The sequence below is a fragment of the Olea europaea genome, unplaced genomic scaffold (genome assembly GCF_002742605.1).
Source record: "Olea europaea var. sylvestris unplaced genomic scaffold, O_europaea_v1 scaffold2759, whole genome shotgun sequence".
NCBI classification, from domain to species: domain Eukaryota; kingdom Viridiplantae; phylum Streptophyta; class Magnoliopsida; order Lamiales; family Oleaceae; genus Olea; species Olea europaea.
Genome location: NW_019246038.1, coordinates 49,439 through 63,016, shown reverse-complemented (window position 1 = coordinate 63,016; position 13,578 = coordinate 49,439). Strand labels below are relative to the sequence as shown.

Sequence of the window (13,578 nt, the reverse complement as noted above, 5' to 3'; positions counted from 1 at the left end):
AAGAAGATATCGTTGAACAAGGACACGTGTCAGCCTGCAGACTTCAATCTAAAAGTCACAAATTTATGGGTAGGAAAATGAAGTGGGCCCTCAATATTTTGAGATGAAAAAGCACAGCCACTTGCATCATAATAATCTTATCTTTCCATCTTGTCCCATTGTTAACAAATTATTATGAATTTTTATAGTATACAAAAAATTTGGTAATAGTCGAGATCGCCTTGATACGCTTTAAGAGATGACTCGACTAAAAGGTTGTATGTGAGAGTCGCAGACCCAACTCCAGGTTCTGACCTCATGTTCGAGGACGACGACTCTATTGTTCATGCATTTTGCTTCACATGCTATACATCAAATAGTGTTTCTTGAGCAAGAATTCAGCAGGGTATGGCTCGTTTGCAATATCCCAATCAACCAAATGTTTTCAAAGGGTCACAAAGCGAACTCTATTGGGGATATAGAGATGTAAAGCACTATTCAGAGCTTGACGGGCAAATATTCAAGAAAAATAGAAGGTTTGTACGTTGCTGTACTTCTTCAACCTCATCACCATCATCTTCTGATCAACAAGCCGAGTTCTCTGCTCGAAAGCTCGACCTCCAAGGAATGTATTACGAGAGTCTTGTTAGAGACAACAATTGGCAAGTGAGGAGAATGGTTGAGACAGAAGAAGAAATGAAGAAAGTTGCCAAAGTTCAAGCTGAAGCATTCCACGAGCCTGTCATTTTGTTCAATGATATGTTCTTAGAATTCTTCCAGGTAATGATTTTACTCAAGAAACACTGTACAAATTCCTTTTCTTGAATAAAATATGATGATTTTTTAATTTTTAACATATTTTTGGTCAAATTCATGCTGCATACAGGCTGAAGTGCTTTCAGGGCTTCTTTACAGACTTAGGAACTCAGCATCAGACAGGTAAATTAGCTAATAATGTTACCTCTCTATGCTAATTGTATGACATTTTCTATAGAATTCATGGTATGAAAATTCTGTTAATTCAACGACAAACAAATCTCTATGATGAACAGGTATGCGTGTTTGGTCGCGGAGCCTTTAACTGATACAGGTAATTTGCAGAAAGAGCTTGTAGGAGTAGTCGATGTCACTGTCCAGAGGGAAGAATCTGTTCTTCAACACCTCCCGGGGGCAGAAGAATATCTTTACGTGTCGGGAATTGCTGTACTAAGTAAATTCAGGCAAGAATTTCTCTCAAATTAATAGTATAACTATAATGCAAGTTTTTTATTTGTTACTGAATGATGTCTAAAAATCACAGAAGGCAAAAGGTTGCCACCACATTGCTAAAAGCCTGTGATATACTTGCTGCAATTTGGGGTTTTGAGTATCTTGTTTTAAGGGCCTACGAAGATGATTATGGAGCTAGAAAATTGTACTCTAGCGGGGGTTACAGAATGGTTTCGGGAGATTCTCCATGGATAACCACTTGGATTGGTCGAAGGCGGCGTATTCTTATGATTAAACAGGCTGGTCTTCAACACTAAATTCTTGGTTTTCATTTGAGTAGTGTTCAAATTTATGAAATACCTCAAAAGTTTGGTTCTGAAATGAAATACGGGCCTCGCAATGTGCACAAACTGAATCTATGTTCCTCCATATATTCTTCATAAACACACTATTCTTCCAAAAGTAGACGTACTTTTTTCTATGTATGCTTGCATTCCAAAATGCCGTTTATCTCAACATACCTCTTCCTACTCGCCTTTAATCTGATGCGGCCTGAAATCAAAATACAAAAAAATTGGGGGTATCAGTAAACTAATACACTTCCCCGGCTTTACACTCGCTCCATTTGAAAAAGAAGTACCTTTGGTAATTCAATGACTAAGACTTCAGCACTAGGAGAGCTTTCTAGTATGTGAGACATCAGATGTGTTGGTATCGTGATCGGATTCGCATCCTTATGCCTGGATTTCATCGATGGAGGCTTCAAATTTATTGAGAGAATCTGCTCCTGCAAATTGATTGGCATCAGCAGAATTTAACGGCACAATGTTTGTTTTAAGGTTTAGTACAACTATGCACAATTACGTTGTTGAATTCATGGTTCATGTTCATCTAAACTTACGAAAAGAATGCATATGAAATGGAGCACATATCGTACTTGATTCAATAGCTATTCAGCAGAGTAAAACGTAAATGAATTTCAAAAATATTACTGTTTGCAAGATAGAACCATACCTTAGTAAGACTGAATACCAGAAACTTAGTGTTCGCTCGCTTCAACAATTGTGCAACGGTATCAATGGATGCATTCATCTCTGTGTATTTATCCTTCACCGTGAACTTTATATACCTTAATTTCCGAAATATAGAAGATATAGGAAATTTTCGAAAATTAGGAATGGACGATAGAGCCTGGCCACATTTAAAAATACAAAAAGTTAGTTATCAGAATTGTTTATCACAATTGAAGTATAATGTTACTCTTTTCAACATTGAAAACACCACAAAATGGAACCATTGGCAATGGTGGATTAGAACAAAAGAAGTTCTTTGGTAAAAAGATTGATTTTCACTTCAATATTAAAGGGTTCATCAATTGTAAACTTGCTTGTTCAACGAATATTTTACACATCGAAAAACAAACAAGATTTAATAGAATCCAGCTATACTCCATTTCACTTTTAGGCAGTCGAAGCAAATAAAGAAAAAATTTCAAGTACCTCGATGGTCTTCAATGATACGAACAAAGACTTCACATTACATAGCCGGCCAAGCATATAAATAAAACTTTGAGCCGTCCTCCGCCTTCTATGGCTCACATTAACTGTCTTGCATGCAGTCGGATAACATAGATCCGCACAAACTGTATCTAAACATAACAAATTCCTCTTAAAATTCACTCTCATGAGATGACCTTGGAACTTAAAAGAAACAAGTTTAGGTGCAGTCACATTGATCACATATTCATCAAAATGTTCCCAAACACTCCTCCAATACCTTATCTCGAGATGCTTAAGGTTCGGACAATTCACATTCAATGCCTTAAGGTAGTCCCGTTTCCTAATCAAACACTTGTTCAGAATCAACGTCTCAAGATTTGGACACCCAAATAAAATATCCGCATTGTAATTTTGACTCGAAAACTCAAAATTTTTCAGCATAAGAACTTTTAATTCCGGCAAAGAGACTGACTTTGGTAACTCGATATTACAAGAAGTCGCATTAGTCAGACGCAAAGTTCTTAACGATGAAGAAGCATTGAACAAGTTAGTCAACGTGATAAGACTATGTTTTGTGTACGCACGTACGCTGAGATTCTGCACTTTGTGACGAACCGCGTAAGAAATACAGTCGCTAATACAACCTGCGGCAACTTCCTTGTACAAGGAAAGGCGAAACCCAGTCAAATTAGTATCGTCCCTGCAGCCCAAAACATGATCAACTAATGAAGTAAAATTAAGTCGGGATTGGCCAAAATAGTAAAAATTGAGACTTGGCAATGAAGTCCACAGAAATCTGTAGCGTTTGGACAGCACTGATGTTTGGACAGCGGTCCTCGTATCAATCAAAGAAAGTATATGAGTCAATATACTGTCAGGTAAACTGCCTAATTTATCAGAATCAATTTCTTCTTGTTTTTCTCTATCCAATGATTCTTGATTTCTCATCCTCTTGTTTTCTCTTGTCTCCATGTTTTTTTGGGAATTGGGATCGTCGAAAATTTAAAAGGTCTTTTGCTACGAATAACAGGCCAAATCCCAAATGTGCACAATATTGATGAATTGAAGTAGCAACATATTGGGGATTTGTTGATTGATCTAATGCCGAGATCTAAAGGGGAGTTCTTCCGTTGTATTATTTGTTTTGGGTATCTTCTTAGTAAAAGTACTTTAGGAATCCCTAGCCTTTAATAAGTGTGGAAACATGTCCCCAACCTTCCGTTTATGTCATATATATTCCGAACCTTTTAACATTGTGACGTAGAACAATTTTATTATAAATAGGATGAAAGTTAGTTACTTACAATAAGATTTCTAGTTGTAACTTATCTCCTTCTCTTCTTTTTTTTTTTATTTAAAATAGGATTTCTTTTTCTTTATTGATTAGAATATTATTTCTATTTTGTCTTTGATTAGGATTTAGTTTAGTTTCCTTATATTAGTAAAATTATGGAATAATCTTAACTATATATACAAAGGTTTTGTACATTTTTTAATAATCAATTTAAATACATAATTCTTGCTTTTAACTTTTATTATTATTTTAAGAACTCCAATTCCGCACCAAAATTTGTATCAAAGCAATATTTTCCTTTAGCTGATGGCTATTTTTATGGTGGTAATGGTATGCATAATCAGAATAATGCAAAATCAACCTTGATCGAAAATTTGGAACAAATGATGGATATGTTTGGAGATGTAGCTAACAAGAATTTGTAGAGTTTTAATTGATATGAATGTAGGTTACTTCGACAAATCTAAAATATGGCAAACAGGTGGCCAAAGTGTTTCTTCGAGTCCCAACTAAGTTTGAATACACAAAAGGTATCAAAGATTCTGCGAAGGTCTATCAGGAATATATAAAAGAGTTCAATTTGAAACACAATAAGAATTTTAGAGCACGATGCACCATCAACAATAAAAGTATAAAACGTAATAATAAACCATGAGAGTAGGGAGAAGTTGGTATCAAAAGCATTCGTGAAAACTTAAAAATAATCATCTTGCTATCAAACTTCAAAAGTTAAAAGAAGTTCAAATTATGGAGGTATGTAAATTTCACTTTTTATTGGAAAGTACTACAAAGATGAGATTATATGTAACATGATAAAGATAGATGATTGTGTACTTTAGGGAGAACCATGATACTGTACTATAGATGTCACGAGGGAATGTGCAAAAAATTTCTCTATATATATTCTTCAAATTTGACCATTCTTCATAAATGAGACACTCTTTTATACATCCAGGCATTCCAATATTTTTTTATTCCACGATGCCTCTTCTTTTTTATCCAATATTCTTGAAATCAAAATATATGATTTTTATGCAAGCAGTAACTTCATCTGCTTCCCTTCCTTTTTTCACGCTCACTTTTTGGTTATTCAAGGACCAAGACTTTTGTGCCCCTGGAGTTATCTAGAATTTAAGCACAACGTTCCCAATAGCACAAGCCATGCCTTCTTGTACTTGTAGAATGCTTACTTGTGCACGTATGCATGTGTTCATGTATCGTGCAAGTGCATGGAAGACAAGACAGAAGAAGACCAAATCTTTTCTTGGTAATTTCAGCATTAAAACCATTGTCTGAAGTGTTAGGTTTAATGCCTCAAAATTGAGTTGAATTCTTGGAAGATCATGTTTGGCTTGAATTTGGAAAGAAATCAAATTACATCCAATATTTTTTCCTTTTACGCGGTTTAACCTAATTCTAATATATTTTCTTACCTTTTAGGATTCCATTAGATTTATGGACGTGGCCTATAAATTAGATAATCATTTGTCAGTTTTAGATGAAGTATTATTATTGTCCTTATTATTCTCCCCATATTGTCGATTTAATAAATTTTATCGTTCCTTTGCTTAGTTTCTTTTTTTTTTTTTACTTTACTTTAGTCTTATTTTCATGGTGTGATCTTAAATATTTCATTATTATCATTAAATTTCAATCTTGCATTGCCTTTGGGGATCAACAAGTGGTATCAGAGCATGAGTTGTAGGTTCTTCATGATTTTGTTGAGATTTTTCAAGGATGAATTAGTTGAAATATGAAATTTCACTGTTGGATCGCAATACAAGATTTTCGCTATGGCAAGTAAAGGTAAGGGCTGTATTGAAGCAAATGGATCTTGACGATGTTTTGCTGGGTTTTGAGAGGATGCCTGCAAATTTGTCTTTGGAGGAGAAACAACGGAGGGATCGAAAGGCTCTAGCGCAGATTCATCTTCACTTATCCAACAATATTCTGTATGATGTCTTGAAGGAGAAGATAACGGCTGCTTTGTGGCTCAAGTTGGAGCAGTTGTACATGACAAAAAGTCTGACGAGCAAACTGACTCTAAAGTAGAAGCTATATTTCCATTGCATAGTGGAAGGAGGGTCACTACAGGACCATCTTGCTGTGTTCAAGGAGATTGTTGTAGATTTGGAGACATTGGAGTTAAAATATGATGAAAAGGATCTGGCCTTGATCCTGTTGTGTTCGTTATCCTGTTCTTTTTCGTCGTTTCATAATACTATATTGTATAGTCATGACACGCTGACCATTGAGGAGGTATATGACGCCCTGTTCTCAAAGGAGAAGATGGAGCTGTTGGTTGGAGATTCTACATCTAGGGGTGGGGATGCTCTGGTTACTCATGGTGATCGACAGAGGGGTAGATTGAAGGTGAGGTACAACAATGTGTATTGTTATTACTGTAAGAAGAAAGGACACATTAAAAAAGATTGCGACAAGTTGCAGGGTAAAGGTGATTTACATGCAAATCATGCGGGGCAATCAGGTAATGAGACTAACATTGTTGAGAATTTTTCGGATGATGGAGATGTAATGTTGGCTGTATTTGACAAGGAATCTAAATCTGGAGAGTGGATTCTGGATTTTGCATGTTCGTATCATATGTGTCCCAATAGGGTTTTGTTTCAGACATATGAGATGGTGAAGCAAGGTGGAGTTGTCATGAGAAACAACCAATCTTATCGGGTTAAAGGAATTGGTCGGGTTAGATTGAGGCTACAAGATAGGACAGTAAGGACACTTGATTAGGTTGGCCATGTTCCATGCTTGACAAAGAATCTCATATCACCGAGTACCTTGGATGCAAAAGGGTATAAATTCTCTGGTAGAGGTGGAGTCTTGAAGGTCCGAAGGGGTTTTCGAGTTCTACTGGAGGGACAGAAGAAATCTCAGTTGTACATCTTACAAGGGAATGCAGAAGCAGTTAAGAGACATTTGGACAAATTCAGTACTGTGGTGGAAGTTCAGTTTGGTACAATACCTCTTGTGGCCAGCTCTGAGTTGGTTAAGAACACTATCAGGGAGAGCATTGATGATTTCACTTTGCCATTAATTTCGACGGATTCACCATGTGCAGTTTCTAGGGTTGGACTCATGGAGCGTAGGTATGGTGGTGTCAATAATGCCTGGAATGCTTTAGGAGACGTTGAAGGTGACAAGTCTAGCAAGGGGCCTTCTGATCCAACATATGGTATGGTTTCTGCTACCGGATTGCTTCGATCCTATTTGATCAACAGTAATTCATTGGTGGAACTTTGGGAACCTAGGATTTGGGTTTGGGTGTCGCTTGTGAATGTCGTACAGAGGATGATGATTTGTTGATAGAGATTTTGGTTACTCTGTTGAGGAGATTGGTCAGTTCATTTCAAAGTAAATGGATTTGAAATTTTGGAGTTTCGTTCGTTGCATCGAAAATTTTGAGTCAAGGTGAGATTGTTAGGTTTAATGCCTCAAAATTGGGTTGAAATCTTGGAAGATCATGTTTGGCTTGAATTTGGAAAGAAATCAAATTACATCCAAGATTTTTTCCTTTTACGCGGTTTAACCTAATTCTAATATATTTTCTTACCTTTTAGGGCTCCATTAGATTTATGGACGTGGCCTATAAATTAGATACTTATTTGTCAGTTTTACATGAAGCATTATTGTTGTCCTGTATTATTCTCTCCATATTGTCGGTTTAATAAATTTCATCGTTCTTCTACTTAGTTTATCTTTTTTTTTTACTTTACTTTAATCTTGTTTTCATGGTGCGACTTTGAATATTTCATTATTATCATTAAATCTTAATCTTGTGTTGCCTTTGGGATCAACAAATGGTATCAGAGCATGGGTTGCAGGTTCTTCGTGATTTGATTGAGATTTTTCAAGGATGAATTCGTTGAAATATAAAATTCCACCGTTGGATCGCAATACAAGATTTTTGCTGTGGCAAGTAAAGGTGAGGGCTATGTTGACGCAGATGGATTTTGACGATGTTTTGTTAGATTTTGAGAGGATGCCAGCAAATTTGTTCGTGGAAGAAAAACAACGGAGGGATCGAAAGGCTCTAGCGTAGATTCATCTTCACTTATCCAACAATATTCTGCAGGATGTCTTGAAGGAGAAGATGGCGGCTGCTTTGTAGATCAAGCTGGAGCAGTTGTACATGACAAGAAGTCTGAAGAGCAAACTGACTCTAAAGCAGAAGTTGTATTCCCATTGCATGGTGGAAGGAGGGTCACTACAGGACCATCTTCCGTGTTCAAGGAGATTATTGCAGATTTGGAGACATTGGAGGTAAAATATGATGAAAAAAACCTGGCCTTGATTCTATTGTGTTCACTACCCAGTTCTTTTTCGTCGTTTCGTATTACTATATTGTATAGTCATGACACGTTGACCATTAAGAAGGTATATGATGCCCTGTTCTCAAAGGAGAAGATGGAGCTGTTGGTTGGAGATTCTACATCTAGGGGTGGAAATGCTCTGGTTACTCATGGTGATTGACGAAGGGATAGATCGAAGGTGAGGTACAGCAATGTGTATTGTTATTACTGCAAGAGAAAATGACACATTAAAAAAGACTGCGATAAGTTGCAGGGTAAAGGTGATTTACATGCAAATCATGCGGGGCAATCAGGTAATGAGACTAACATTGTTGAGAATTTTTTGGATGATAGCTATGTAATGATGGCAGTATCTGATGAGGAATCCAAACATGGGTTGTGTATTCTGGATTCTGCATGTTCGTATCATATGTGTCCAAATAGGGCTTTGTATCAAACATATGAGACGGTGAAGCAAGGTGGAGTTGTCATGGGAAACAACCAATCTTATCGGGTTGCGGGAAATGGTCGGGTTAGATTGAGGCTACAAAATAGGACAGTGAGGACACTTGATTAGGTTGGCCATGTTCCAGACTTGACAAAGAATCTCATATCACTGAGTACCTTAGATGCAAAAGGGTGTAAATTCTCTGGTAGAGGTGGAGTTTTGAAGGTCCGAAGGGGTTTCTGAGTTGTACTGGAGGGACGGAAGAAGTTTCAGTTGTACATCTTACAGGGGAACACAGAAGCAGTTAAGAGACATTTGGACAAGTTCAGTACCGTGGTGAAAGTTCAGTTTGGTACAGTACCTCTTATGACTAGCTCTGAGTTGGTTAAGAACACTGTTAGGAAGAGCGAAGGTGATTTCGCTTTGCCACCAATTTCGGCGGATACACTATGTGAAAATCCAGAAATGACTAACCAAGAGGGGGGGTGAATTAGTTTGTAAAACTTTTTCAAAAATTGATTCTAGATATAAAACAATATGATAGTAAATATGTCAATTAAACAAATAGGCACGAATAAGAAAGCAAGTAAAGACTAAATTAATAAATTTAAATAATAAATGCAAGTATAAAAGCGATAATTAAAAGGGAGAGAGAATGCAAACGATATAATTGTGGAGGTTCGATCCAAAGCAATGATCTACGTCCTTCGTTACCAAACTCTCCAGCATAAACAAGGCATTTTCACTATGTTGATTGACTTATGGTGCAATCCAACCCATTACAATGCTTCCAGTGACTTACAAATAAGGAGCACCGATCCTTTACAAAGTTGAGCTTTACATGACCTTAACACGACCCACACAGTGACTTACAACAAGGAACACCAATCTTTACACAATGTTGAGCTTTTCGGGATCTCAACATGACCCACACTTTATCAAAGTAATTTTACAATGAAATCCTCCCTTGATAAATAATACAAAACAAATTAAGTATTAGGAGAGGCTAACACTTTAATGAATAATAACAAATAATAGCTCAAGTGTTAGATGAAAAACTATGACGAAAATGACAACTGAAAAATTAAGTTCAACTAATCAAAGTATTTCAATAAGATGATGAAGGAGAATTAAATGAAATGTAAATTCAATTAATCTTCTCAAAAAATCTCTCTCTTTTAATAAATGATTATAATAAATCAAGTATTAAGAAAGAAATGAGAAACTTTGATGAATATGATAATTTTACAAATTTGATTCAATCAATCAAAGTTTTCGATATGAAGAAGTTGAAAAATTTATGCATTATAAGTGCAAAGAACTTCTTCAAAAATATCTCTCTCTTTGAAAATTGATATAAATAAGTTGAACACGAAGAGATATGAAAAACTTTGATGAGGAAATGATTCAAGAAATTTGATTCAACAATCAAAGTTTTTCAATATGAAGAAGTAGAAAGATTTGTGCAGTGTAAGTGTGAATACCTTCTTCAAGAATATACCACTATTTTAAGAATGATATAAATTAATTAAACACAAAGAGAGATGGATAACTTTGATGAGAATGATGATTAAGGAGTTTGAATCAATCAAAATTTTTGATATAAAGAAACAAATGAAATGAATGCAAATGAAAGCTCAAAGAATTCTTAAATCAAAAATATCTCACTTTGATTTACTTGGAAATCTTGTGAAGAATGGAATGAGTGAGGATATTTATAGAGTTCAAAAAATGAGAAAAAATCTGTATTTGCGGAAGACTAGTCCGATCGACCGTCTCTCGTCCAGAAGATCAATATACCCATTTGTACAGCAAAAATCAGAAGTTAGAACAGTCAAATTTTGGACCGTTGGAGGGTGTCTGGTCGACCGCCTCCTACGGTCGGTTGACCACCTCTCTGGGCGGTTCACCGCCCCGGCAGCGCGGTGTTTTTATGTTTTGGCTCCCGTTTGTTCCGATAAGAAAGTTTTAAAGTGCATGGACCTTTGAAAATAATTTTAACTATTTTTTCATGATAAAAATGTTTTTTTAAAGTCCAAATATCACTTTTAAAAGTCATTTTTATATTTGATCAAAACGTTAATGACTTTTAGTGCACAAAATTTGTTTTTTATGCATAGAAGGATTTTGTGCTTAACCATTCATTGCCGTATATCAAAGTGTTAGTACCTTTATATTTTGCCTAAGAAATCAAAGCTTTGATCTTCCTCCGAAGTTTTACTCTTAAATTCTTGAATGTGTGACTTCAATCTTGACCTTTTTCTTTGATGCCGTCTCTCGTGCTCTTCATCTTTCTTCGTCTCGAATGATTTGACTTGAGCACTTAGTGCTTAATTGATTTTAACATTGAACTATCATTACTCAAAATAAATTGTTAGAAACAATATTAATCTTGTTTGTTATGATCAAAACATTGTGGATGAAATCAACCATAAGTCTACAATTTCCCCCTTTTTGATTGTGACAAACAAGATGATTTGCAAGGTAAAAACAAACAATCTATATCAAGTTGATAAATGAATATACATTATAAATTTTTCACATAGTTTATATTCCCCCTAACTTTTACAAATCAATAACCATATATTTAAAGCATACATTTACTCTTTTTCCTTTTGTTCATATACTCTAGGCATATTATATTTTCAATTCAAAGTATGCATAATCATCTCACTACATTTCCCCCTTTTGGCATAAGTAAAAAGATATAACATTTAAGATCAAAACATGACCATAGAGAATATTTAGATATCACATTATTCCCCATATCTTTTGTAAGAGATGTAATGCTTTTTAAACTCTATCTCAAAAAGTTAGCAAATAGGAAGAGGATATCATATAAGCTCAAAACTTTAAGTCAACCATAGAAAAAAGTAATATATTCCCCCTCAATTAATCACAAGGTGCCAAATATATGCAAGTTTAAAGAAGAGGATGATCATCACTTTATGGTAAAGATATTAATTGAAGTAGAGTGATGAAATGACGAAAGTATAATAATTTGGATAAAATTTATATACATTCCAACTAATCATGCATGTAGAATCAATCATATGAGAACATCTAGTATAAAATCAATTTAGGCACATGTTTCAAATTTATTGATAATTCTCAACTTTTCTTAATATTTAAGATAAAACATTTGCAACAAAACAATTTTAAGTAAACAATTTCCTAGTCATTTCTTGCGATTTGTGATTCTTCCTTTCTACAACACAATCTTGTCAAGGTGTTCAAGGAGCCAAGAAGTAATGTTTATAGCCATCAATTTTGCAAAAATCACCAAAATCAACATTATCCAATTGTTCATCATGATCACTCCAAACATATAGTAGTGTATTTCTTTCCATTTTGAACCTTTTTATAAAGATATTTAAATGATTCAAAGTTTCATGCATTAGGTTCAAAAATAGGGTTCAAGAAATCTAGAATAGTCATCAGTAATGACGAAGCGTAATGCCTATCATTTGAGCTTGCGATTCTGGATGGTCCAAATGATTCATGTGAAGAAATTGAACTTGTTTTGTAGTCAAAGATAGAACTTAAGTTAGAAAGAACTTTTCACTTATTTTCCAAATTGATATGTCACAAATTTTACTCTTTCTCAAATTTCAAATATGGCATATCTTTAACAAAAACAATTTTTGGAAATATTTGAAAGATGGTCCATGCGAACATGACTCCAATCTTATGCCACAATCAAGTATATTTTTAAAATGTAATAAACGTTTTTCTTCACTTTCAAATGACATAAACACCCTTATTTTGGCTTCCTATAAACGTCACTCCTTTTGATATAGCATCCTTAATAGGGAAGAATCAAGTTTGATATGATAACATTTATCGCATGACAAAAAAAATAAAAAAAAAATAAGTTTAATGTTATCTATGAAGAAAATATATTTCAACAAAGGGAAATGGGAGAATATCAATAATAATTTTAATGATTTTTTCTTTTGACATTATTTTCAAAAGCATCAAGACCAACATCCTTCTTTTTGAAGCTTGAAAATAAGATTGAACAATTGATATCAAAACATAATAGATCACATTCAATTTGAAATGCATAAACATATTAGTCACATATTTCAATTTTAAAGTTTCCAAACCTCTTCAAATATGTGAAAGTCTATCAAGAGCTATGAGTTTAGTAAAACTATTGGCCAACTAATCAAGGTAGGTGCCTTTGGATGCCAAAGATCTAATATCTTAGTTCCACTAAGATATCTAAAAATCCATTTTTCGGTACTAAGTTGCTATTCTCTACGATTAAATTGAAATATAGCACATTAGCACAAAAAAAAATCGGTCAACTAGTGGTAAAAAAAATCCACCATACCTTGATATCTTGATGAGTTTACGAATATATCTTGATCAGTCATTTTGATTGATGAACACTTTGGAGTGTTCATACCGTCCAATTCTTTCATTATGAACTCCAATGTTTCTTTTTGAGAATAGAGTTTGTTTCCCGGTCACATGCTCAAAACTCCACTAACTCAAGACCGTTTGCTCTTTATTTTCTTCGGTACCTACAAAATAATTTAATTTTTGTTCTTTGATACCCATATAACTTTGAGTCCTTGGTTGTTAGTGTTTGTGGACTTTTGAATCCACTTGTAGTTGCCTTCAAAACGCAACCTTTGTTTAAATGAGCAATTAAAAGATATATGTCCATTTTTATTGCAAAAATTACATGTCACATTTGAAATGGATGAAGTAGAAGTTTTAACAAAGAAATTTTTAAAAGATTTTTGTTTTAAACATGGTTTGTATCCAACACCTCTTTTATCAAAAACACATTTCTCTTCACCAAGCATTAAATTAAAATGTTTCTTG

General features: G+C 34.5%; 2 protein-coding genes across 3 annotated transcripts; one reads left to right on the top strand and one right to left on the bottom strand.

The window, feature by feature from the left end:
• The first annotated feature begins 20 nt into the window (after positions 1–20).
• Positions 21–1,669, top strand: LOC111383792. Its single transcript, XM_023007956.1, has 4 exons — positions 21–759; positions 866–918; positions 1,032–1,199; positions 1,280–1,669. Exons 1-4 carry the CDS (start codon positions 388–390, stop codon positions 1,503–1,505), a joined length of 819 nt encoding a protein of 272 aa, XP_022863724.1. The 5' UTR covers positions 21–387; the 3' UTR covers positions 1,506–1,669.
• On the bottom strand, positions 1,548–3,961 carry LOC111383791 (F-box/LRR-repeat protein At3g26922-like). Of its 2 annotated transcripts, XM_023007955.1 has the most exons (4): positions 2,688–3,961; positions 2,203–2,379; positions 1,829–1,975; positions 1,548–1,740 (listed from the first exon to the last, which is right to left on the bottom strand). In XM_023007955.1, exons 1-4 carry the CDS (start codon positions 3,657–3,659, stop codon positions 1,726–1,728), a joined length of 1,311 nt encoding a protein of 436 aa, XP_022863723.1. In that variant the 5' UTR covers positions 3,660–3,961; the 3' UTR covers positions 1,548–1,725. The 2 variants fall into 2 exon arrangements, with proteins under 2 accessions (XP_022863723.1, XP_022863722.1); XM_023007954.1 differs by lacking the exon at positions 1,548–1,740 and having other exon boundaries at positions 1,762–1,975; positions 2,688–3,960.
• Between the last annotated feature and the right edge of the window lie 9,617 nt (positions 3,962–13,578).